This window comes from Megalops cyprinoides, chromosome 22 (assembly GCF_013368585.1).
Source record: "Megalops cyprinoides isolate fMegCyp1 chromosome 22, fMegCyp1.pri, whole genome shotgun sequence".
Taxonomy (NCBI): domain Eukaryota; kingdom Metazoa; phylum Chordata; class Actinopteri; order Elopiformes; family Megalopidae; genus Megalops; species Megalops cyprinoides.
The window spans coordinates 9,917,780-9,944,557 of NC_050604.1; the positions used below are offsets into that span (position 1 = coordinate 9,917,780).

Genomic DNA, 26,778 nt, shown 5'->3' on the forward strand with positions numbered 1-26,778 from the left:
CGAATAAAAGAGTGGTGAATTAACTCTTTTATTCAGACCATCAGATTCATTATATTTGAGCCTTTTTTCATGAAGCTTCAAAGCATTTCTGTTTTCGTGGTGTGCGTTTTCAGATTTATGAAGCTGGGGAGACGGGATACTAAACCACGAAGAGAGATGAGTGTAATATTCCTAATAATGCTTCCGTGAGATTCCACCCACGCAGCAAGAAACAGCCGTAGATAGTCAATTGACCCGCCTTGCACTTCCTCATGCTGAAAGCTTGGCGGAGAAAGCCGCCGTTCAAGCACACGCAGACAGCCTCGGGTCTCTCCTCAGCGTAATCAGACTCCTCCGTGTCTCCCTTCGCAGTGAAAGTCAGCCCTGGGGATCCGAAGTGCAAGCTCAGAGAGGCCCCCCGCGAGTCTGCGAGTCAGAGGACGGGGGAGGCGCGGACGCCCCACCTGCCAAAAAAGGAGCTGGAGAGGGGGCAGCGGAGACAAGACTCCCTCAGGCACCGAGGTACTCTCCTTAAAACCCCAGAGTCCTACCACCCAGCAGGCCTTCGCAAGCCGGGGGGGCGGGGGGGGAGAATCAATCTCCCGCCGAATGATGTTTCGGGCAGCTGTGCCCGGTGAAAACGGATCCACTGTTGATTTAGATGCTCTCTGAAGTGCTGACACAAAGCAAAGTGCCCACAGCGGACGCCATGGGTCCTTACGTAACCTGAGATTAGGAAAAGTGTGTCGGAAGAAGATTACTTCTGACATGCAGTGAAGGAGTCGCGCGGGCTCTGATTGAGCGAGCAGCCTGTCTTCCTCCTTGATCACGAGGAGTTCGAGTTTATGAGCCACCCATAATTCTGTCCCCTTCGGGCATCGCAGAAGTTGCTCTGTGGCAAAATGTGGAGGCATACTGCTCGTCTCAAACCAGGAAAGTGTGAATATAGTGCAGTGTTTACCACATGAGCAGACATGAGCTTAGTGAAAGGGGCTAAAGGAGAGGGCAGGGGTGTGAGAGAAGATTTTTTTTATTGTTGGGAGGAAGGGGAGAGTCAAGATAATGACATGGACAACCATCGGGTTGAACAAAAAAAGAGGCACACAATAAAGGTTATTCACATTTTTTGTGGGGGTGAGGGAATTAAAAGAATAGCTGTTCTAGAGAATTTTTTGCTCCCACGCAATTGCGAAGGAGACAAGTATTGCACGCAGTAACGCAGTATAGCACAAGTAGTTACTACACTTGAAGAGTGAATGGAAAAAGTAGTAACACAGTGACCTCCTGAATATTTTGTGTATGGTTTCTGCAAGAAAATAGGAAACGGAGACCAAGTTAGCTAGACATTAAAAAGTCAAAAATACTTACATTTACATTTACATTTATTCATTTGGCAGACGCTTTTATCCAAAGCGACTTACAAGTAAGGTACAATACAAACAAGTGAGGTACAATACAAAAGGTAAAGGTACCAAGGTAAAGCCTACTGAGTAAGAGAGAAAGCCATTGCTGATGCTTTGACGTACACATAAATTTTTTTTGTAATTTTTGCTCTGCGCAGTAACACTGTGAGGTATGCGCCGCTGTATTTACAGCAGTCGGCCTGATGCTTTGTGTCTCTGAGACGGATTAGAATGGTGCTCATCAATACCGCGGCTGATGCGGCTCGGACCACCTCCTTTACAGAGGCGGTTTGGGTCAGGCCCAAGTCTGGAGGATATCACCGTTCCTGACAGAGTGCACAGCTTAGTCACTGCATGTAGGGCATGCGCTGTCTTGTAGGGAAATGTATTAGTGCGAAATCTTCCAAAGTGGAGCACCATCTGCCTTCCAGTGTCAGAGTGGGCTCAGAGAGAGCACGGAGCCGTGCCAGGGAAGAGTGCTGCCCCTGGAACCGAAAGACGGTTCACTTGTCTTTGACTTTCCTGGGGAAAAGTCACCCCTCCTTGCTACTGTATTGTTTTAGGGACTGGGTGGTGATCTTAGTCTGGATTTGGTTTCCTTTATTTGTGGCACACAAAGTTCCTCTTCCCTGTTGCTTATTCTGATTTCAAAATGGAGAAAAGTTCCACAGACGGTCCACATAGGGCTTATTTCGTGACACACCACGCGGAAGATTTAGCGGATGTTGCGTTTTTTAAAACTTGCGCAAAGAAATCCATTGACACTCCCAAGATGCATGCACAAAACGTATTTTCAAAAGTGTGATGTCAGCATATGTGGGGAAGGGTGCGTGCACTAAAGCTTTCCCTTGCAATTTCTCTGAGTAGGATGCGGGGAAGCCAGCCAGGCAGTATGTCATTGGCTCCCCTCTCTTTAATCAATTGCGAATGTTGCGATGACATCATCCAGGGAGGGCTGTGATCCATACCTGGCAACCATGCAAGCTTCTGCAAATTGCCACTTCCTGTCCTCCTGCCAATCAGGTTCTGCATATACCTTTCATAAGCGTGAGGAATGTGTACCATATCTCCCACAAATGAAAGATAGAACAATGCACGGTGATACGAAGGAATCGCAAATCACCAAGTGATTTTACTGTACTCCGTATCATGTGTACTGTTGTCTTGTCCTTTGTGCTGCACGGTAACATTGGCCTTGCTCCAGTAATGTTAGATTGTATTTTTCGTAAGTGGCCCACCATGATTCATGGTGTCCTTGAAAGATCCCTGTGCTGCTGCAGAATGCCCGGTGAGGAGAGTCCCGGGGGGAGAGGGGGTGGAGAGCGCGGGCCCCCATCGAGAGAGCTCCAGCCCGCCTCCGGCTAAAATCGATGGAGTTTTCACCACTCAAGGAGCAGGGCAAAATTCACACTCAGCGCGGACTCGACCCGCGATGTCGGCTGCTCGCAGCATATCGGGGGACATAAGTGGGTGACAGTGCCAGCCACCCAGCAGCACATTCCTACAGGATGTGATTTGGGGACATTGTGTGCCCGGAACACTTGACTTGGCAGGGATGCCCGGTACAACCTGGCTCAGCGTCCGTGCCAGGGGAGAGATATGATAGAATGCTTTGCTAATATAAGCAATGCTAATATCAGCAGTTCAACACACGCGGAAAGAGTGACATTCCTTTGTCCAGGAAGTCAGCAGAAATAGCTTTGCTTTTTTTTTTTGTCACAGATTAGACTTGTTCTGAAAGCGCCGCCGCTTTGGATGACTGAGCCGAGGTGAAAAACGGATCCTCTCCCGTTGATTTAGCCACTCTTTGAAGTTCTGAAACCAAGCGAAGCAACCAGCTCTGCGCACCATGGGACCTTATGTAACCTAAGATTAGGAGAAATGTTTTAAAAGAGGATTACTCGTGACGTGTGTGAATGGAGTTGTGCGGTCGGTTGATGGAGCATCCGGGGTCAGACATAATGCCAGCAAAAGCACGATGATAATATCTGCGTAATTCATACAGCGCGGGCCGCGGTCCTTTTGTCCAGGACAGCAGCCGTTGGGAAGCGTTATTAAAGATTATTGTTGAAGGGATCCGGTCATATTTTTAGCTTTGCCATACGTGTTCCGGGGCACATGATGCAAATGCATGTGTGTGGATCTACTGCAGATGATAACGTATCGCCATGTGTGCTCAGATGTGGCGTGTGTTCTGGTGAGTGACTATGACGACGGGCGGCAGGGGTGCCTATGTTAACAGCTTGGTGCGGGACTTCTCTTTAGATGTGTTCTCGGAGAAGACGTACTCCAGATCGGCCTCGCCCCCAGAGATCAGGCAGCACGGCGACCAGAAGCTGTACAGCAGCCCGGGGAAGGGGCAGACCTGGGCCGAGAGGACGTCCCACCAGGGCAGGTCGTCCCACGAGCTCCGGGCGCCGTCGAGCCCGCCTGCCGGCCACGGGAGGAGGCACGAGGCCACGGTGAGCTCGGACACGGACGTCGGCCAGGACGGGCGGGAGAAGGCGGGCGGGGGCCGGAGCCGGAGCAGGTCTTGGAGGCCCGTGCGGGAGGTGCTCAACGTGGACAGCGTGCTGAACGAGCTGGAGCGCCGGCAGCACAGCCCGCGCCGCAGGTCCTCCGGCCAGGAGAGGGCGCCGCACCGTGAGCGGGAGAGGCCCCGGGCGAAGGACGAGCGCAAACAGAAGAGCCTCATGACCATCTACGAGGACGAGCAGAGGCTGGAGAGTGGGAGCCGCAGCTCCCAGGAGTCCGAGAGCCGGGGCAGCAGGGGGTCGGACAAGGGGCGCGGCAAGGGTGGGCCCGGCCTAAAATTACGCAACGACAACTGGACCATCCAGCGCACGGAGTCTGGGTACGAGAGCAGCGACAGGCTCAGCAATGGCTCTACCAACCCAGACTCGCCTGTTGTGGAGAGCTTCGCAGCGAAGGAGTTAAGGCCAACACCAGAGGCACAGTTGCCAAGGTAAGATGGCTCTGTCTTCTGTTTTTAGCACAGTGCTTGCTTTGTTTCAATCCCAGTAGGTGTTCCTCCAAGAGTTCAGATTTGAACTCAGTGACTTGAAGCTGATCGCATCTATAATAAAATTTTCTGTTTTTTTTTTTTTTTTTTTCAAAAAGAATATTGAGAATTGAACCCTCTGGAGAAAGTTCATAGTAATACTGCTGAAAGATATTTTCCTCCTCTGTCCACTGTATAGACATACACACATAAATTTCTTCTACTGTGCCATCCTAGTTTCCAGACCAGTGGCTCTAAATGTACCACTTTGTTGTGCTTTGACATATTAAACACAACCCACAACCATGAATAATTCAGCCCGGCGCAAACATCAGGCACACGTTCTATGAATAGAAGCAGGAGACAGTTGTGCGGAGAACGCACCTGCTTGGGTTATTTGTTAGCTGCTGCACTTTGCCAGTGCGACCATGCGGGAGTCACGAGGGCTTAGCGAACCCGCAGCGGAGAGCGCAGCTCCTCTCCCATGAGGGGACGGCAGCCAGTCGCAGTGGCGGAATGGGAGATACTCCCATGCTTAACTGCGCATACCCCTGCAGAGAGTCCTCCTCCCGCAAGCCAGCGTAAGCGCTCAGGCCGGCTGCGTGTTTCCAGGGAAACCAACCTCGAGGAAAAACGTGTCTGAAACATATCATTGCACAGACTTGTTTGCCGAGCTCTGTGGAGTGAAGCTGAAGGATGCATATCACAGAATATTATTAATATTGCTGCTTTATAAGATTCCCTTATCTAGGGTGACTTACAGAGCAAACATCATACACATCCATTCATTCAGCTTGGTATTTACTGGAGCGGTACAGGTTAACTGTCTTAAGGGCACAGTGACCCATCTTTGGGATGGAACCTGCAACCTTGTGGTTACAAGCCCAGTTCTTCAACCACTACACCTTACAGTATGTTGCACAAAGGGAGCTGTCATTCATATAACCATAGATACAGGCAGACACAGAGTAGATAGATACTGTAGGTAGGCAGGTAGATGCATGCAGTAATAAAGTCTACAGGAGTCTGTAGCTCATGCTGTGACTAACAATACCAAAATTAATGTAGCACAATCACATACAAGATAATGTGCATGCTGCACGTATCTGTGGATAAGCACTATATCAGATAACATCCTGCCGAATCCTCCGCATTGCATGTCAGATGGGAGCCGTGCCAGGCTTTTGACTGAGCCTAATCTCTTAAAAGGGAGGGAGTATGGCAGCGTGCGCTCTGACCCGGTGCACTGCGGCGAGCTGCCTTTGACCGCAACGGTAAGCTCGTTCCCCGCGTCATCACCTCACGCCCCAAAACCTGTTTCTTTTCAGGAGCCCGCTCCGTCAGAGCAGATGCGAGGATGCGAGGCCTGACGTCCCGCACCCCTTGCACTCTTTCGGTAAGTGCCTGGAGTGACTCCGGTTTTGAGGTGTGGCCCGATCTGTGTTGCTTCCTTGAACCTGTTAAGAAGAGCTTGTGTTGATCGATCTGTTCAGAGCCATAATGCCATATTGATAAAGCATAAACATAGACTATTCTTCCCTGTGACAACTGCTGTCACTGCCAGTTCCCACTGAGGAAAAACAGAGGAAAACAGAATAGGTTTTATATTCACGTTATTGATCAGTTTATGTCATTTGATCACTATATTGATCCATTCATAAGTATATGACATTAAAGCTGCAAATGACAGCAATGCTACTTCTGGAGTAGCCACATTATACAGCTTTAAACACATCAAGCGCTGTTCTCTGAAGAAACAGGTCAATAATTTACTTAACCCTACAGTTAATGTTTAGCATACCGTAACGTATTTGTGTGGATGTACTAAGGACACACTAAACAAATGGCCCTCATAAAACTGATTTATAACTACTTGATATGTCCAGCCAGACACTTTCCCTTGGTTTTTTTTTTTTCCTGCAGTTTATATCATGCTCGAACAGGTATGGAACGGCTGTATCGTCTGTGCCAGAAACAGGCATGCCATCCCTGGGTTTCCTGCATCATGCTGCTTCCTGGGCAGGACATTCAGAAATTAGTGGATTTTGTTTGTGCTTGTGGAAAGATAATTTGTGAAGTCATTTACAATCTGGCTCCCATTCATCAGTTTTAATTTTCCCCCTTTGTGATTTTTGAGATGCAGCTGGCTGGCTCAGTGTTCATTCACGTCAGTGTGTTTTGAATGGCGCCACACGGCATGGTGTATTTTCTCAGATTCACAGTTAAGGAATGGCAGAGAGTTACCACCTAAACGCAGGCATTATAGGCCAAGCTGAGATGTGCCTATACTGTGCCCATGGCTTATGACAACAACAGGCTATAAGCCTGCTATAATAATTAGCAATTGGTTGGTTTTAGCATGTGCTGAAAATTGACCGATACCAGAGGTCCTCAGTGCAGTGTGTATAGCTCTGTAGCAGTGTTTCGCTTTGCTTATGGATGATTTGGTACTGGTCCAAACAGAGCCGTTGTGCTGAGTGCAGCATCACATAATGGCTATATCCTGGGAAAAGTGTTGACTCAAGAGGTTTTGAGGTTTTATAACTTGTATTCTCCTATAGATCTTTCTTCAGTTTTGCTAGTCTTGAAAAAAATCCATAAAAGAAAGGTTTAAAAAACAACCAAAAAGATTATCACAGTGGTGGTTTAAGCATATACAGAATGCCTTGTCCCCATGGCCTTTGCTGAAGCAGAGGCAGATTGTGTGAAATGAATGGGAGAGTAAGGGAGCAGGGCAGCATATCCTGGGACCGGCGTTTGCTGTCAGACCACATGATTAAACTGCCTGGCCGGCCAGCCTTACAGAGAAGCCATCTCACAGCTTCTGCCCTCCAATCTACATTTACCCTTTAAAATCCATTTGAAGTTCCCAGAAACAGATTCCACACTAACAGAGAGTTAGATATGCACACACGCTCTCTCTCTCTATCACACACACACACACACACACACACACACACACACACACACACACACACACACACACGCACACACACACACACACACAGAAAGCCACACATACACACACACACAGACAGAGAGAGAGAGAGAGACAGAGAGAAATCCATACACACACAGACATCCACACATACACACGCGTGTGCTCATACAGAATCCAGATCCACATACAGATTCACACACGCACGCATGCACACACACGCGGATGCAGACACAAACGCATTCATGCGCTTTCAGTTTAACGCCTGCAGACTCTTTTTGCAGTTTTTTCGCATTCTCAGTGAACTGGTGGCAAAGGAGCGGACATCATTTCACGTCATGCGTTTTGTCATTTATTATAATATAGGGCGTATATTTAACCGTCTGACTGAAGGTGATTTTTTTTTTAATGCGCAGTAGGTCTGTCAGTTGGAGCGGCGAGCTGGAAAGGATGGCATTTAATGTTATCTCTGATATAGATGACATCTGTGCACGTAAAGCAAATTGATTTTATAGTTTTATTCTGGTGCATTTTTCTTTTCCTTTTCATGGAGCTGCCACGTATATAATTTTTTTTTTCCAGTGATTGATTTAGAATATTTTTTTTTGGAATGAAATAAAAAAGCGCACATTTTTTTACAGCAGTCTAGAAGAAACAGAGCAAACTGTATTCATTGTTGAGATGATCCTGGAAAGCAGTTACGTGCCTGAATGGTGATATGAAGGGAGAGTGTCTGTAACCAGATTAGATCGTGGACTATCTGTGTCCTGTGTTTCGGCAGCGCGCTGTATTAAGCTTGCAGCATTATAATGTTTTGTGAGGTAGTGCCTGACCTTTCAGCTTAGAATTTTGCCATTTGTCATTATCTCATATTAGCATTCTGCATTGCTGAGCTCCGTAGTGAATGCGTCTTATGTCAGTTTGGCAGGAGGCCACGCCCAGCGCTTGCGGCGTGGGCAGTCCATCAGGGAGGGCTTATCGTTCTGATGTCCATTAAAGGCCGACCTCCTCTTCAAAGGCACCAGGAAAAGAGAGAGAGAGAGAGAGAGAGCAGAAAACAATGGCTCAAAGGCTGTTTACCCCAGCCATCTGAAGGAGAATGTTTCTATCAACAGTTTTGGAGAACCTGACAGAAAGCAAACGCGTTTTTAAAAGCCCCGAAGGAGATGGGCTTCGTTTTGGTCCTCGGCCCCCCTTTTTGAGAATGATAGGGGAAAAAAATAATAATGGTAGACACCGTTTTCACAATTCTAGAGTCCTGAACAGTTCTGTGAAATAGGCTAGTGAACATCTTTATAGAGGCTCTGTCTGTTCCATTTAACCTTTGATTTCTTTTTGAAAACAATTGACCTCTTTCAGACCTCTTTCCGATTTCTCTCCCTGTGCCATATGCCACACTCAGGGATATTGGTGTCACATCATGTGTTGCTGTCCCACCACTGTGAGCAATGTGACATCATTTTATATAATGTAATACGTTTCCCTTGTAATCTAAAACAGATTATGGAATCCTATCATCCAAAAATACTAACTTGGAATATGTACTGGTAGAGAACAGGCAGGCTGTTCTGTGTGAACATGCACGAGTTGTCTGGTAGCATGGGTTGATGGGTAGAAGGAAAAAGCAGTCAATATATTCAACATATTCATTGTTTTAGCTCTTGTCTGTTTTGGTGGAAGTATTACAATGATTATTTGGATAAAAGCATCTGCCAAATGTAAATGTCCTGCTTCTGGGACTGTGAGCGACCCCAGCGCACTGAAATTGATGCGCGTGGGGCACGTGCCATAATTCACAAGACAGTTAGAGGTCAAGGCTTTTAATGCTCCCTCTGTGATCTGTGGGAAATCCGTCTCAATCCGCCTCAATCCGCCTTCCCTCGGAACGCAAATCCCACGCTCGCGCGTTTCAATGACATCGATCGCCTCCTTCCAATCCCCCCCAGACACTTGTTAAAGACATCCTAGCCGTGTCGAGACGTTTTCAGTTGTGGCGGAAAGGGTGTCCCCCCCCCCCCCCCCCGTTTCTTACACCAGCTCAGCGCAGCCCCTCCGCCTTTCTGTTGGGGTGGGGGGGAAGAATACCAGGCTCGACCATATTTAGGGCGGTGTGAACCCAGAGCCAACATTCCCAGATCAGCTCCCGCGGATTTTATCCTTGCATGGACCTCTGGGTCAGCAGGGAAGGAAAAAAATAACGTGCCTATTTATAAAGTGGAGGAATCCGCCGTGCAGCCCATCCGAGCGCGAGAGAGAGCTCGTGCCCGCTGGCCTTGACACCCGGCCCCCCGTCGCTCAGCACGCAAACCTCTACTGCCTCCACATGTCCGCACCACGACACAACTCTCAGCTGCCGGCGTCTCTCCCTGTTTCTCCCTGCCTCTGTCTCTCTGTGTCCGTCTCACTCAAACTGCTCTTTCTCTCTCTGGGAGACATTAATCAGACTTTTTCTCTTCCTCTCTGTTTCTTTATCTCCCTCAAACACCCCTCTCTCTCTCTCTGTCTCTCTCTCTATCTCTCTCTCTCTGTCTCTCTGAGGCACGTACCAGGCTCTCTCTCTCCCTCTCTCTTCCTGAGTCTCAAGCTTATCACCCTCAAACTGCTCTCTTCCTCTCCGGAAGGCATGAATCAGACTCGCTCTCTCTTTTCTTAATTAGTATGATGAACACATTTTTTGTTGCCGGTAGATACATGTCAGACAGAGGCAGCAATGGTAAAACTATTTCACAAACATATGACAACTGATAATTTACAATGATAAAAGATAATGACTGAAATATTGACATAGATATAAGATAAAAAGAAAACACAGTAATATAAAATAAAATTACTTACTTATTAGACAGTGGCTATACAAGTATTTAGCACCTGGCGTTTGGTGTGGGTAGGGTGTTTATATTCTGTCTTGTGTGTCGCTCACCGTACCTGACATGTTGCTCAACTCAAGGTTCACCTGTACCAATTCATTGGCGATAGCTACGTTATGACTTTGTGTTCCCGCACCATAATCACAAAGCCCATGTGACCTTGGAGTGGGTGTGTGGATTGGTCTGTGAGGCCACTGAATGGGCTCAACATACCCTGGGAGGGCAGATTTCATACCCGCACGCACCCCGCACTCAACTAGGCAGCAGAAGGGCAAAAGTCACATGGCGACAGCAGGGCTGGTATGGAGGACTCTATTGACCACAGTGCTACGCGGTCATATTTTTTAAACCTTGCAAAAGTTGCCCGTTGGTGCGGTAGGCATGTCAGACCCTTGCGGGTCACAATGAGCAGAACCGCCAGTAATACAAAAGACAGGTCCCCTCCAAAGCAGGTGGGCGATTTTCCCTACGGCCTGGCAGACAGGAAACTGTGGACTGGTTTTTCTGTTTGGAAAGCGGTTCTTATTTCCTTGTGCTAATCACATCACATATTTAATGACATGCAGCTCTGTCTCTCTATCTTCCCGTAACTCTCTATCTCTCTATCTACCTCTCTCCCTAGTTCTCTCACTGTCTTTCTCCTTGCCTGTCACTCTCTGACTCTCTCTTTCTGTGACTGACTCACTGTGCTGTGGTCTCTCTCAATCCCTCTGTCTCTTCCATTCACTCTCTCTCTCTCTACCTCCTCTCCTCCCTTTCTCCTTCTCTCTGCTAGTCCCTTTTGCATTCTTTCCCTCTCTCCAGTTGGTCACATCATTCTGAAAAGCAATTCTCCATTGGCCTTGGGATGTACAGTCTGTCCTGTCTAGACTCCACAGCTAAGCTTCTCATGTATTACTCTGCTTAAATCAGGGCTGTTAGGATTTGCTCAACAGGGAAAGGAAGGGAAACCCACGTGTACCATTGAGATCTGAATGAGAGAGAGAGGCTTCCCGATTGGCTACAATTAGCCTGTCTGAAAATAGATCATTTTGTTGAATTAGGACATTGTGAGCATAATTAGCATTTTCTTTTCTGTTCAGCTTTATGGACTGTATTCGATTGAGGATATTTAAAATGGTCTCGTAAAATTTAAGAGGAGAATGAATTAGTCATCAAGTGTAAATGTACTGGGGAATCAAATGTGGCCTATAAACCACTGAAGTGTTAACACCTTTGTATACTAGAAGATGCTTTAAGACCATACTTATGGTACTTAAGTGGTGGATGTTTCAAGTCATGTAAATAACGCCTTGATGATCCATGCAGCAATTGTCAAAACAATGCATTGATGTACATCTTGTTCCATATGAAAGCCTTATTCTAGACACACACGTTACAATATTTTCAGCTTACAACATACTTTAAAAATACTTTTTAACTTTGTGAAAGTGATTTCTTTGTGTCCTTGTGTGCCTCGCTAAGATAGTGTTGCTTCTGTGAGATCCACACAGATGCACTATAATTCTGTCCATCACTCCTTGGAAAAAAAGTTATTTTTAGATGTCAGTAAATACATTTGACAGCTTTGGGATCCTCTTATCCAGCACAGATGTGCGAAGTACCTCACCAGCACTATATCAAGTTTTCCAATGTGGAATGAATCTCTCTTGAAACCTTATTATAAATTATATTATAAAAACAAATGTGATTAATACTGTAGAATCTGCAGAAAGACAGAAAACTAATGTGGCTTATGGAGTACAAATCTACAGAATGCGAGTAAATTAGGCTATTGTACAAAAAGAATGTATACATTCATACATGAGATACATACATTCTACAGAATGTATATGTATGTAATAGGTATACAATGAATAAATGTATATGATGAAATAATTTGAGCTGAAACTTCATGTTATTATATTGTATTAATATTCATGATATATGAGCCTGACTAATGTTATAAACATTTATTAAAAATAACATTTGTACTCATGACAAACAATGCTGAATATGTATTATTGTAGCAAAATATATAACACAGCAGCAACTGAAGTTAGTTAGCGTCCTGTCAGACGCTTCCATCAACAACATGTCTGAAACATCAGGACAACAGCCTCCATCCAAACACACCAGTACAAGTAAACAGTAATACCTCAGGGGGGTGATTCAGTCAAACTGTTCAAAGCGTTCACACCTTTTCAAATTGCTGCAGATTTTGACGCCTCACATCAGTAGCTGTTTTAAGGCCCGTTTAGAAATGTTTTGTATGTCAGACTGAGTGCTTCCCCAGGGGGTTAGATTTTCTCAAATACTTCCACTAGATGCCTTCAGGAAGTAATTACAAGCCTTCAAAATGCTTACCATCAGACATCTAGACTGAGAAAGTTAAAAGGCAGGTTCACCTTGGGTTAGGATAGTGCATTAGATACTGTGGATAGTGTGTGTGTGTGTGTGTGTGAGGTCACGGGGGACTATTTTTCTTGGCTGGGAACAGGTGTGTCTCTTCCTGCCCTGTCAGCGTTTCTCTCTCTCGTGACCCCTCCCCCGTGGCACTGTCCGATCTGGGGCCCCTGTGTGTCACGCCACAAACAAACCCCTCTGTAGACCGGACTCCTTGACCTCAAAGATGGCCCATGGTGGGTCCTGGCCACTAGGGGACGCCCCTGTCACCAGTTCTAGCACTGCATCCAAAGTCTCCTCGGTCTCTGATCAATCGGACTGATGGACTTGACGTCATGCCCCTCAAAGCCAGCACACAAAGCCAGCCTTGATATATTCCCGTTCTCAGAATCAAGTCCTTTGTCGTAATTGTTTTTAACATTTAAACCAGTCGAATGGCTCAGCATTTTGGGGTGGCTAAACTCTCATATTGGCAACCATGTGATATGGTGTCCTGTTTGGATTTGCCGTTATGTTTTTGCAGCATTTGAGCACTAGACAAACTAAACAAACCAAACAAAACAGTGGCTGGAAAATATTCTTAGCCTGTGCTTTTTTGGCGCTGTTTTTGTCATTTATTTTTTACTGTTGTGGCTTTCCAACACTGAATGATGTAGTCTAGTTCCTACAAGGATTCCCACAATCCCAAATGGAGAAATATTGATACACATTGGCCTCATTCCCATGTCCTCATGGAATGGGTAGCATATCCTTTTTCACACTGATGTGTAGTATGTGGTGTATGTGCTAACCTGCATGAGTTAGACACGTCATTGATGTAACGGCAGAGATGGATATTGGACACCAATGCAAGAAATTTCAAAGCTGGGCTTGCGACCAAAAGGTTGCAGGTACAGCACGATTCTCAGGTGGGGAGCGGTTGTTGTATCCTTGAGCAGGGTACTTAACATTAAATGGCTAAGTGCGCCTGCCAAGCACACCCATAATGCATTGCATTACAGTGTTTGCTCCCCTGGCTCATTTAGGGGGTAGTATAGCACACCCACAGATCTCATTCTGCCTTTTTATTACTGGAGCATGCCAGCATGGTAAGGGGATCCGTGGTGTGGAATTTGAATTCGGTCTGTAATGTGATTGGCTGGCTGAGTGCGCAAACAGGCCCGGAGCTCAAATTCTTGCAATGACCACACAACAAGGAACAAGGGATTTGACTGTTTGTGCTCATCAAAATGCTGGGTTAGCTATCAGAACACAATCAAATTTAATACTGAAAAAATATACGGACTGTACAGCAGGAGCTATAAAAGATGTGTCTATCATATATTTAGGCCCATATCGATGTGTATGTATATATGTAAAAATATACATACTTTTCCCACTCCTACTGTTTTACATTACAGGATTGCATTTCAATCAAACTGGCAGGTCTGGCTAATGTACTCCCCATATAAACAGCAGAGAGTGCTTTACCAAAAGGCTAGCAACCTCTAAAGTACAAATTTAGGCCCCTGATGTACAATAGCCACATCCCAAGACAAAGTTCAGCTGACCTTAGCCCTGTATTTAAGCCAGGCTGCTTGAACAGGTGTAACTCATCAGCCAATGGCTGGCTTCCTTATTCTTCTTCCTTATTTCTCAGACACAGAGCAACGCTTATCCAGTCTGAAGCTGCTAGAAATGATCCGTTAGTTTGCTATTAAAATGAAGATGGTGAAACTTGAGGCTCCTCAAAACACACATTTAAACCAACATTCACTACATCCCTGAGCTTAGGTTACATATAAAATCTGCATTACTGACAGCTTTACAGCTTTATGCTTTTGAAGTACAGTTCATTTCACAATGGAGTGAAGGCTCCAACTTCACACAGAAGCTTAATGTATATTCTTGCTGACCAAACCCTAATACCTTTTACATCATGACACTCATGGGTGGGTGTGGTCAAGCATGAAACAAATTAAAGTCTGGCACTTGGCTGTGTGTGACACAGCTGAGTTCGCCATGAGAACGCTGTGCTCTTTAAGGCGCGTGTTGACAGCACACTTCACGTCTTAGCGCCCCAGAGAGGACTCAAGTGTCAGTTGACCTTTTTATTCTAGCTTTTTATTTGGCGATTGTGACACGTTAACTGGGGTTTGCGTCCGGGAGTGATTTATGGGAGCCTGACCAGTGATGATGGCTTTGTACTGAACCTCCTGAAGGAGTCAGCTCACAAGCAGATGTTCCCCAGTCTCTCGTGGGCTGACAGGAGTGGCTGAGTTCTGCACAAATGTAGCGTGCCAAAAGGACCAGCGATTGGTCAAGCTGCCCAGCGACTGCGCTGGTGTAGAGTATGCAGGGGAGCAAAATGTCTTTCTGTGAGGTGAACACTGGCCCAGGCATGGAAAAAAGCTTTCAGAAGAGCCTCTTCCAAATAATTACAGACATAAATACTGGATGTAGGTCAGGTTTTCATTGGACAATTCCTTGATTTCAGCTCTTTTTTCTTAACCTTCCTTTCTTCACAGTCTGTAGGTCACTCAGTTGCACAGTATCTTTCCATTTTCCCATGTTTCTGTTCTAGTAGTTGCCGTTTGTTTTAAAAAGGGGACCGCTCACAGCAGCTTATAACTAATGACAAGCCCCCTTTTAAAAGTGGTGGCAGTGGTTGGGACAGTCTTCCTCATAATCTGGTGCATACTGCTTTGCTACTTTGGATTTGGCACCTCTCTGTATGTGTCACCAACCTGTGTGTGTCCTGAAAGTTTTCTGTGCTAGCGCAGACTTAAACAAATGAGTGGAGAAGCGTGCACTGCTCACCATTTCCAGCTTCCATTGCTTTGTGCTGGGAATCAGTGGTTCTAAATCGGATAAGTCAGAGCACCGCCTCTTCCTTTGAGCTACGGTGCTTGTACAAGCCAACAGGGTTTAGGGGTTTGCTGAGCGAGTGCAACACTCTGGCAAGACTCAAAAGAGGCTCTTGACAGACCTGTAGTCGCTGATTCACATGTTGCAGAGCAGCAGAGACAGTAGGGGCAGATACACTGAAAATGTGCTGTGTATAGCTCAGCCACAATGATTAGCAGCACAAAGGGAATAGTTATAGTTAGCTAGCCATATAGCTGAATGAAGACAACTACATTGCTAGCTAGGTCAGCTTGCTATGTTAATATAGTAGCAGGAATATTATAAAAATGCAGAGTTTGTACTCCACCGTTTATGCTACCATGGAAATATGCCAGTCAATATGCAATTTCAACATTTTTAACCAGTCTTAAGAAAATGATTTCAAAAGGTCAATGAACTGATTAATCAATTCTGTGCAGATACTCAGGCCACACTGCAGTAAAGCAAAGTTGTGAAACTTTTCCCTGTTTCTGTTGTAGGAGAACACCAAGTGAAAATTAAAGGCAAGGGGGGCAGCCATCAAGATGCCCATCTGTTCAAGTCTAGTCCAAGTATAAGGTGAGTAAACTGGATACCTTTGCTCAGCTTAATACATGTCCCTGAATAATGTTGACAGTTGTTATTAACCATAGGATTAATTCATTCTTTTATGACTTCTGTCCAATTTTAAAGCTATTTTGCAACCTTTAGTTTACCAATCTGCAGCTCTCTGAAACATGTGCAACAGCTGCATCTTTTTCAAACAGCTGTGAATCTTGTGGTCATATAGCAGTGACCAAAAGCTGAACAGGATCCAAGTTTAAAAACTGTTTAATATCTTTGGCCAATGCAAAGTCCCCTCTCTGAAGCTTTAATTATATGTGAACATTAGGGGCCATGAACTGTGTGGATGCAAAGCTTCCTGTTACAGGAAGGTCATGAGCTGTGTGTCATTTCCTGCCGTAGGAGGAGGTTCAGATATCCCCCTGTGAGTTCGGAGAGGAGGACAGGCGTCGACAGGGATCCCCCGGTCCTGGTGAATGACGTTGGCTGCCGGACCGAGAGCCCCGGCCTGCAGAACCTGGGCAAGACCAGCAGCTCGGAGTGGAACAGCTCCGACGACCTCACGGGCCCCTTCTCCGAGCAGGAGGACAGCGCCTACCGCTCCAGCAACAGCGAGACCGCGCCCCCCGAGTCGCCGGCCCTGTCCGAGTCGCCCGCCCCGGCCCCGCCCCCACCCCCGTCCCGGCACGCCCAGAACGAGCCTCCCCAGCCTCTCTGCCAGAGCCTGGCCTCACCGCTACCTCCTACCAAATATGCACACAGACATGTGGTTGACAGCAGGGCCAGCTTTCGGCCGAGGCTGCTCCAGGAGCCCTCCCAAACAAGCCCTCGCCCCTCCCCCAGAGCTGCCCAGTCACATTCCGCCCCTCCCCACGCCGCCCGCCCCCACACAGTCCCACACAGGTGGTCTGAAAGCCCGGCGGGACACGCCCCCTCTCCAGACCCGGGGTGCAGATCAGGGCCCGCCCACCAGGGGAGGAGTGATTCGTCAGCGAGCGAGGCCAGCGACCGGTTTCCCAGCTCCAAGCAGAGCTCGGACGCACCCATCCCAGGAGAAGGAGTCGCGCTGACCACCTACTTCTCCGTGGACAACTGCATGACGGACACGTATCGGCTGAAGTACCACCACCAGCGGGTGGCACCGTACTCCGGATCCATGGACTCCAAGGGAGGGGAACGGGGTGAGGCAGGGGATCCAGGCCACACGGTCCGAGCAGAGTCACTACCATCCTCAGAGCTTCCAAAAAGTAGGCCTGAAACAGGTAACTGTGTAACACAGCACCTCCCCATTGGTAATGACATACAGATTAGTTCACAGCTTACAGTTCTTTGTGGAGACTGCTGTGGTAAGAAATATGTCTTCAGTTAAGACTAGTTCAGGCTGGCTTGGATTTCATTTAAAATTGGTCAGGAAAAGTAGTAGTCTCAGAATACATCACTATGATGCTCCTATGATTTCTTTCCTGTCTTATTGATGTATTTTATTACTTTATTTTAGGATACTCAAACAGTAAACCTACTGCAAGGTGGAATCCAGTTACTCCTAGAGGACTGGATGAGCATGGATTTCTGTGATGAAATCAACAGCCTGTTAAGTCATGTAAGTTTGAATAAAATGTATGTACAGTATTACCAATAAGGAATTTTTTATGTCTCACTTTTCAGTCATACTGTAAATCTTTGCCCTGTACCTATAATGTTTTGGCTCTCTAATAGAAATGAATGCCCAAAAATATGGACAGTTTAGTTCCATCGGTATAGTGAACATAGAAAAGAAACTACATAAAGAGTTAAGTGCATTTACTGCTAGCCATTATTTATAACATTGGTTGTAGTCGAAGTCATGCAATATCTGAAATGTATTACTTAAGAGATGACTGATGTGGAACTTTCTGTGAGTCAATTCTGTATTGTCTCTCCCTTTCTTAAAGGCGTGATGCAGAAAAATCAAGCATTGAATTGGACAACAGAAGTGAATCCTCCTTTGTAAAGGATTGATCACACCATCTTAACACAAATAATCTCAAATTGCAGGTGTATTAACTACCTACAGACTGTGAAAGTATCTTTGTAAATCGTCTTTTTCAATTTAAGGACATTTGTAGTTTTTGCCACTAGGGGGCAGGCTTTATTTATGGTTTTGCACAGTGACGAGCCAAAAATAAAAGAAAAGCCATCCTTTGTTTCTCAGTTAACTTTACTTTTTGGAATGCTATGTAAAGATACTATTTGTATTGGAGGGTAACTGTAAAAATATAACTGCAAAAATTACCCTTTAAACTGCACTTTTTGCTTTTCTATTTTAATACAAAAGCTGGTATTTGTACAGTATGAAGGTTTAGTCATTAACATTGTGACACTCCCATTTGTGGGCATGCTGTGTTGCTCAAGTTACATTTTCACATGGGTAGCATAATATGTCAGGGAATTTTCACACACAGGCATCAGTTTGTATAAAAACCCTAACAAGTCTTACCTAATAGTATAGCATGTACTTTCAAATTCCATGTTTGATAGCTAAGATAAGCCACAGAACTAATACCTTTGAACTGTGTCTAGGAAGCAGCTATACAGTATATATGTGTGAGTGGAAAACTTGTGATATGACAAGCTTGATGTAAGTCAAACTGCCTTGGGATAAAGCTCTGTAATCTGTCAAGACATTTTACAGACGCACATTTGACAACACAGTGCAAACCTGCAAGTTTGGACACTTGGAAAATGAGTTGAACAGAGGGTAATTATGTTCAAGTTTGACAATAATTTAATGAAAACACCTCATGATTGCATGAATCAGGTGTTCCAGCTCAGATCTTCCTTGCTTTCTTTGCCAACAATGTATGCAACGTTTTCATTTGATTTCAATTCCCACAATGTTTATGTATACGTAAGTGGGAGTATATTTTACTTTCCCGACCCTTTGATTTGCTATCAGAACCACTGGCTAAACAGCATTTATTGATCACAAATCAGTCTACAGGTGCTCAGGTATGTTTGGTATGCTGTACACATTGTACACAAATGACAAAATTGTTAAAGGGAATGGACAGCCAACATCAATTATGTCTTAAATCTAGAAAGGAAAGGTATTTAATGAAAGGTATGCAATTTGCCTGCTTTTTGTACAAACTTTCCAACTTGGTTTGTCACCTACAGTTTTTAGCACCTTAGGAATGTTTTTTTTCTTTTTCTAATGGTTGAATTGTTGCTGTAAATTTGACTTTAAGTTCATTCTTAAACGTGGACATTTGTGTAATTATTGCTCAGCAGATATTGCTGCGGTGCCTTTTTTCCATGTAAAATAAATGTCATGTCTTGTCTGATGGAAAGAAAAGACAAAAATGTATATATTTTGGAGATGCTTTCATAAAATTTATTTTGTTTAATAAATTTCATTTTACTCAAACATTTACCTGTTGTGCTCTCATATATTACAAAGCCATTTTTGCCAGTAAAAAATCATTCCAGTCATTCACACAAATCCTCTTGCATGGCTAAAACATTTCAACACAATGTAGACTACCTGAAACATTGCAAGGACAATACTGGGCCGAAAATGCATTCTGGAGGCCTTTAGCAGAGATATTTATATTCATTAAACTTGTTGAATTATCATTCCCCCCCATTTCACTCCACAGTTAACAAATCAAAAAAAAAGTCATTTTAATCTTTTTAGATTTTTAATTTAATTTAAATGAGATGTTTAGGGTGAATTGAACAATGGCGGGTATCACAGCTTCTGATTACAACAATGTTATGACAGGACTTATGACAGTTTCTGGCTTTCTTTGAATAGGCCTAACTACTTGCTATGTGCATTTAAAAAAAAGCATCTATCACAGCCAGCTCATTACTGGTGGTGTAAGACTGCCAGGTCTGCACAGAGAAAGCAGTGCACTGAGAGTGGGGGACATATATGATAAAGATGCTGGGCCACGGCCCTAACGGGCCACAGTATCTGCACCTTTTCCTTCCAAACAGCATGAAAGCACATGGGGTTTGTCAATAGCTCAAGCAGAGCTGTAGGGACTGAACTGGAATGCAGCCATGCAGGACTGGAATTCAGTAGGCAAGCCAGTTACATTTGTTCCAACCAGGCCTTCTTAATACTGATCACACCAGTCAAGCAACGTTGCTTTTTATTCTTCCCCATTTCATGAGAGCTTATGACATTGCAAAGAGAGAAGAGGTTACAAACACACAAAGAGAATACATGGGGTAGGCACTCGCTACATTAACACACAAACCTAAGTATGAATATTTTAACTTTAATCAAACAGCGTTAACTAAGTCCTCAAATACTCATTCTTCAAGACAGGGGGTCATGAAAGTTACAGGCACTGTTGGTATGCAGCCAATTATGTAGGTAACAGGAAACAAACAGCACACACTCAATAAATATCAATGTCAGTGGGGTTGCAGCTGGTCAAAGACAGTTCATGGGCCTCGGCAGAAACTGGAAGACAAAATACTACAGGTTAGCAACTAGTTTAGCTATCTCGGTAGTCCACTAAACGTGGAATATTAACGGCATTCCTAAGAATAATAACACCTGAAATTCGGCATTCATGACCTAATTAGCAAGCTAGCTGTCACACCTTCGTCAGGAATTTGTCCATACCGTTCAAACCCGGTGTTGGTCCAGTTCATCTTCGCCACACTTGGTCCTTCTTGTCCACTCACTTAGGTTCAGGTTAGCTACTTACGAGAAAGTGAACAGCATGTCATTACCAAACACAAGGTAGCACCCAACACTACTTCATTCACAGTGAATAGTTAGCCACCTACTTCTGATAGCTTGAGAGTAACAGACAAGCTGTCACGGAAAGAATACGGAAGACGGTCGAAACTGCTAGCTGCTGCTAGCCAGCTAATATTACTTACCGTCAGTGTGCCGATGTTGATCGGGGATCGGTATGGTAGTTAGGGCACAAGAAAATACATGAACAAGAAAAAGGCGATGTCGAAGAGGATGAACACCCAGAAGTCAAACCAGTACGAGTGTTTGGGTAAAGTTACTAGCGCGCCTCTCTTCTCCTCCTTTTCTGACTCCATGTTGAAACCGAAGTGACCGGGGAAGGGCACTTCCTGTGTCTGGACTCTGTTTGTGAAATCCAATCAAGATCGTGTACTACTAGGAAGTCCGGCCTTTTATTTCCAGTTTGCCTAATGCGATTGGTGATTAAATGCGGATACCACAGCTTGTTGGCTAGGTTTGGGTTCTAACCAGAGGGGATCAGAAGCACGACTAGAAACATAGAACTTATCATAGAACGAAAAAGTTGTAATTGGTAAAAAAAAATTCTCGTGGTCAAAAGATCGGTAGTTATTTCAATTAAGTGAACCATGAGATGGCCCCGAAGCGTCTCGAATGAAATTTTCAGAAAATATTACCTCCACAAAAGATGCACAAAACCCGTATTTCAGACGAAAATAAATGTCTTGAAGCTAATTGTTTTAGTATTAAAACAATAATATTGATGGTCGGACTATCAGATGAATAAATCTGATGCCGTATGTCTGCAAGAGGGTCAGTAAAAGGGACGAAAATGTTGATAAGCTGTGTGAGATAATGTAAGGATGTATTGTAGGTCGTGGGCCCTGGGTGTCGCATTGTGCCTCCATAGCAACACAGTGCAACTAGTGATTTTGGCGTGGATCCATAAATTTGTGAGGCAATATCCCCTCCTATCCTGGAAGAATTTCGCAACCAACAAAAAAAGAAATTGCGCCAAGCAGGGTAATTGCGCAGAGAGTAATAGGCGGTGTAGATACTATAGTGGTAATAATGTTATTACAATTAACACAGTACAGTTTTTATAATCCTACAGTTGGTGTGGATAGCTGGATTGACATTTTATCACCAGCTGTAGTTCTCTACCAGTGCTGTAGATGGCAGCAATGCACTTTTTGGTGTGGGTCCTCTAAGAAAACATGATGAGAAGAAGCAGTTGGTTTTTTGAAGCACGCAATTACTCTTCAATGAAAATATATATTATAGATCTGGAGGAAGGGCATTTTGGATGGTGTAAAGGGCAGTCCTTGCTTATACTAGGTTGACGATTAGTTTGACGATTAACAGAGTTGTTGATGAACAGAACTGATAATTCTTGGAATTAGTGTAAAGGCTTCATGTGCATAGCCTACTAATGTAGGATTGTTTTTTGAATAGTTATCTTTTAATGATTCACCATTTTTTTAACCTTGCCTTGCTATCACTTAAGCATGGAATCATACACCCAGTACCCTTGTATACAACCACTGCATTTGGTTTTAGAGGGCAAAGGAAACACGGAAACCCACTGACGCTGAGACGTGTCTTTATTTTTTATAAATATCAAAACTTGTAGTGCAAAGTGGAGCCTGTTGTGTAAAAGAACTGCAAAGAGTACAAAAATATTACAGGAAGTGTTGATGATTCTCATAAACCAGAGGAAAAGGAAATAGATCGAACATCCTGTTTAGGACTTCAGACTGGGACAGCACCGCACTTGGTTCAAATAATCTCAAGTCTGCTTAAGCTTTCTCCTCTTCATCTTCCTGTGGTCCTCAAAGATCTTTCAGTGGTGGTCTCTTAGCCCCTCTTGAAAATCCTCTTGGCGTCAACACCATCGTAGTTGTAGCTCTGAATGAAAGAACAAAAATATCTCACTTAGAAAACCACTCCAAGGTTTTGCTAGTTTGGTGGTGGCCTAGCTTGCCTGAGGTGTAAAGTTCTGCTCAGCATTCATCACATATACAAAGACTCAAAAAGGTTCTGATGCTAATTTATAAACAGCAATGTTCTCTTAAGTGGAATTCTGCTTAAATAAATTTGTTCTGCTTGAGACAAATGTGATACATTCATCACAAGGTCAGTGTGCAGAGGTAGGACCTTGCACTTCGGTTTATTTGGTTTTAGGGATGGGATCTTGCAAGGATTACATTCAAGCAGACACTCTCCTGAGTCTACAGGGTGAGTCCTTTGTGTAGGCGAAGCTCATGACGATGATTGCTTGTCTGAACACGGAGACCAACCTGCACAAGCTCATCCCCAGAAATGATCCTGGTTGTGAGCAGTTCTTTTCCATTGTCTTTCCTGGTGAACTTCCCCTTGAGCATATCGCCTTCCAAGACCCAGGTGCCCTGTGGAAGGATAGCACTGTTAAACATGCCGGTGCACAGTTTTAGCCCAGTCCAGATCAGACAAAGTTCAATCTATTTCAGAAGGAATATGGCATGTGTAGCAGAGAGAATGTATGACTAAAACATGTTTTCTTGTTTAGTTGCTTTACTTTCTGGGTTTGCAACACATAGGTTAACAGGTTTGCTTCCCTGTTGTGGCACTGCTGTTGTGCCCTTAGACAATGTATTTAACCCATAATGCCTGTGGAAACATCTAGCTGTGTAGATGCTTATCTTATAACCATTATAAGCCGCAAAGGTCATTCTGGATAACAGCATCTACTAAGCAACTAAAGTAGTATAGTTTGACATGTTTAAGATGACAAATCAGTGAATATAGTTTGGTTTGCATTGTAAGACACTCAGATGTTGCTTTGACAACGAAATGATAAAAATAATTGAAGCTTGTTAGCAACTATACCCATCATAAAATAACTGTTCCTGAAGGGACAGATTGGTACATATTGATGCATTCACATTTTTATGAGTGCTCTTGCTACATATCCAATTTTCACTCTGGATTAGAGCATCTCCCAAAAGAATGAATGGAAAAGTGAACGAAACGCCACCGAGAGGGATTCTCATAAACCCAGAGACATCCCACACAATCACCAAAAACCCTTGGAAGGGTCATCTGTTTGGTGTGTACTAGATATGTCCAATCAGACTCTTTCCCTGGATTTAATATTGAAGTGCTTTTTGTGCTTTGTCAGAAATTAAAATTTATCTCAAGTTGCATTTTTTTATATCTTCATTAAATGATTACAGCCAAATCCAAATATAATTTTTTTTCCCCCAGACAGCTTAAAGGCGAACTGGAGCAGTGTTAAGAGAGCTGGCTCACACTCAATTCAGTTCCATCGGCCAGGCTGTACTCGAAGACCTCTCCCAGGGTGAAGTTGATTTCCAGCGTGCGGAAGGTGCTGGTCTCCTTCACGTGAAACTTGTCCCCAGTTTGCTCAATGGTGATTTTCAGGTTGTCGTGGGCTGCCAGCTTCCTCTTCACCATATTGATTCCTGTTGGGGCGGGAGTCAGCAAACAATGTAGCGTCAGTCTGGTTTAATTCAGCGGCTGACATGGAGAGCACCACGCCTTGGCTTGCAAGTTTGTGCACGTACATGCATTTCACACCAGCCGTTATTTCTTTTGCAATTAATCCTTTTTTTGCCATTGCTATTGCGCTAAATACTTTTTCCATCTGTAGGCATGCACATTTAAGGTATTATTCCTTTTACATTCAATAGTTATTAATATTAACCTGAATGGATACACTTATGTTCAACTGTGCTGGAAGTTGCTCTGGATAAGAGTGCCTGCTAAAAGCATGTAAAGTAATGTAATATTGCCCTAAATAACTTCACTGCATCTTCTAGATGTTCTCACATGCATAAAACAACGCAAGTTTGGAATCAGAAAATCATATTTGCTTTTTGTGGAGGCGACTTGAAGGCAAAAATCAATGCTGCTTTTTCAAGCGCTCCAGTCCTATTCTCAGTGTTCCCTTACCCATCTGCTCCATGAACTTGTCATAGTTCTCGCTGTGGTCGACTTTCCAGGTGCCGTTGAACGTCATGATTGCCGGTCTGCGTGCGTCTGGCTGCTCTGCGGAGTGCCCCCCTCTGGACCCGAACGCGCCCTTTTAAACGGTGCCTGGTGGTAACGCGGCCTCTTATCTTGCTCAATCTTTTGTGCTGATGTGGCTGTTTAAAGCTCAGAGAGAATAAATTTGCTCTTCAAGGCTGGGGTGATATACGCCAAAATATGACTCAACTTCTCTCCGTAGTAGTGCGCGTGTGTGGTTTTTTTTTTTGTTTTTTTTTGTTTTGTCAATACTTGCGCCACACTGACTGGTTCTGCAGGACGGCTCATTGAGTCACTCTGCTGAGCTCCCGCTGTGGAACGCAACTCAGTTCTTTTTGCTCGCGGGGCATAGATTAGCACTGGAGTTATTTCATGTGCGGGTGACCCAGCTCTTATCTGTTTACACAAGGCACTTCTTTGCCACGTTTGGTCACAGTATAACAGGTTACCCTGCACTACAATAAAGCACACTCCAGGGTAAACAAAGGAAAGTACTAATGTCTGCCCTTGTGGAGTAACATGTTGGTGGGAAAAAACACTGTCATCTCTGTTTTGAATGTGACTCACACATTGCTGTCATACTCAGTGCATGCCACACTCAGTCTCTCTTTTATTATACCTGTGTTGCGCTTGGGAAATGGAAGGGGGCTCAGAATCAGGTCATAGTTTCCTAAGAATCCAGATTCCTTCCCTTGTATGTTCATTTTCTTGTGAACACGCTGGGAACTTGTGCAATTAGGGGAAGCATGTTACAGCCTGTGTTCTTTACACATACCGTACATTATGTTCAAATCAACCATTCAAATGAATTAAAAAAAAAAAACGCCTTCAGTCTCCAATAAAACCTTGTGGTAACAGTATTCTAGATACATTTATTCATTTGGCAGACGCTTTTATCCAAAGCGACTTACATCGGTTACAGTTCTTTACAATGTTATCCATTTATACAGCTGGATATTTGCTGAGGCAACTGTGGGTTAAGGGGTACAGCAGCAGTGTCCTAGCGGGGATTGAACCGGCAACCTTTCGGTTACAAGTCCTGCTCCTTAACCACTATGCTACACTACTGGAGGTATCATAAGACATTGAAACTGATGCTGGAATAGTGAAGAGCATCCAGAACGATGACAGTAGAGCAAAACTGCAGGGGGGGCAGAGGGAATGGCAGTGAGGCATGGTAGATTAACAATGAGACGAGCAATTCAGAGATAGCAATAGTGAAATGACTGCATGATTGAATTAGAAATATCAGAGGTGTGAAAATTCCCTTCATTGTTTATTCATAATATTTTTTAATTACAGTGAAAAAATTGGAACACAACACAGGTGAAGGGATATGTGTGTGTGTGTGTGTGTGTGTGTGTGTGTGTGTGTGTGTGTGTGTGTGAATTAATGGCCCATAGAATTCTGTGATGGATCCACCATTATCATATTGCAGCAGATCTCAGGCCATAAGATGAGGTCATATGTGATGATAGATTTGTGACCTTGGATGTATTACTGACCTTCTTGGTACAACACATGGTACAACTGATACTTCATTTTATTATGACCTGTCTGAACCTTTGACTCTTTCCACTCCACTACACCAATGAGGACCTTTGGAATTATCAGGCAATGTGGATAGGTAATTATGGGAGTCTGGTGCCAGTTCTCTGTCAATCAGAGGACGCTAACATGCTTCATGCCTCTGAACATTTCCGTCCATTGCGCATGCTTCCCATACATACTGTAGACTCCTTTTCTCAGTCTTTCCAACATTCATGCAACACATTGTACGGGCATGACATAACCCTAGCGTCAGTGGGACAATCTGATCAGAGATAATGAAGAGTGTTTTACGGGTGGGGAAGAGCAATGGCCTTTATCTGAAACATAAAGAAGGTGACTTTACTGACTCTGCAAGGGCACCCCATTTCACCCAGTGGCAGTGATGTAACGGAAAGATGCCAAGACAGGCCTCTTGGCAGAGGAGGCAGGGGAGACAAAGATAGAAAATCATTAACAGGGTGACAATCTGTCGGAAATAA

At 44.5% G+C, this 26,778-nt stretch overlaps 2 protein-coding genes and 1 long non-coding RNA gene across 4 annotated transcripts in view; 1 reads left to right on the forward strand and 2 right to left on the reverse strand.

Moving 5' to 3' along the window:
* LOC118769571 (inactive ubiquitin carboxyl-terminal hydrolase 53-like) overlaps positions 1 to 19,135 on the forward strand; it is a 45,330-nt gene extending 26,195 nt beyond the window's left edge. For both annotated transcript variants that reach the window (XM_036516716.1, XM_036516717.1), the window contains exons 12-18: positions 352 to 501; positions 3,648 to 4,347; positions 5,712 to 5,779; positions 15,939 to 16,017; positions 16,405 to 17,264; positions 17,501 to 17,602; positions 17,934 to 19,135. In XM_036516716.1, coding sequence (XP_036372609.1) covers positions 352 to 501; positions 3,648 to 4,347; positions 5,712 to 5,779; positions 15,939 to 16,017; positions 16,405 to 17,264; positions 17,501 to 17,577 — 1,934 coding nt within the window. In that variant the 3' untranslated portion in view covers positions 17,578 to 17,602; positions 17,934 to 19,135. The remainder of the gene's footprint in view (positions 1 to 351; positions 502 to 3,647; positions 4,348 to 5,711; positions 5,780 to 15,938; positions 16,018 to 16,404; positions 17,265 to 17,500; positions 17,603 to 17,933) is intronic.
* Positions 19,136 to 19,692: 557 nt separating this feature from the next.
* Positions 19,693 to 21,079, reverse strand: LOC118769898. The gene is made up of 3 exons (XR_005004522.1): positions 20,887 to 21,079; positions 20,624 to 20,700; positions 19,693 to 20,458 (listed from the first exon to the last, which is right to left on the reverse strand). It is a non-coding gene; the product is annotated as an uncharacterized LOC118769898 (long non-coding RNA).
* Positions 21,080 to 22,305: 1,226 nt separating this feature from the next.
* Positions 22,306 to 24,875, reverse strand: LOC118769615 (fatty acid-binding protein, intestinal-like). Its single transcript, XM_036516817.1, has 4 exons — positions 24,674 to 24,875; positions 24,011 to 24,183; positions 23,020 to 23,127; positions 22,306 to 22,627 (listed from the first exon to the last, which is right to left on the reverse strand). The coding sequence occupies exons 1-4, from the start codon at positions 24,738 to 24,740 to the stop codon at positions 22,577 to 22,579; spliced, it is 399 nt and encodes a 132-aa protein (XP_036372710.1). The 5' UTR covers positions 24,741 to 24,875; the 3' UTR covers positions 22,306 to 22,576.
* Positions 24,876 to 26,778: the final 1,903 nt, after the last annotated feature.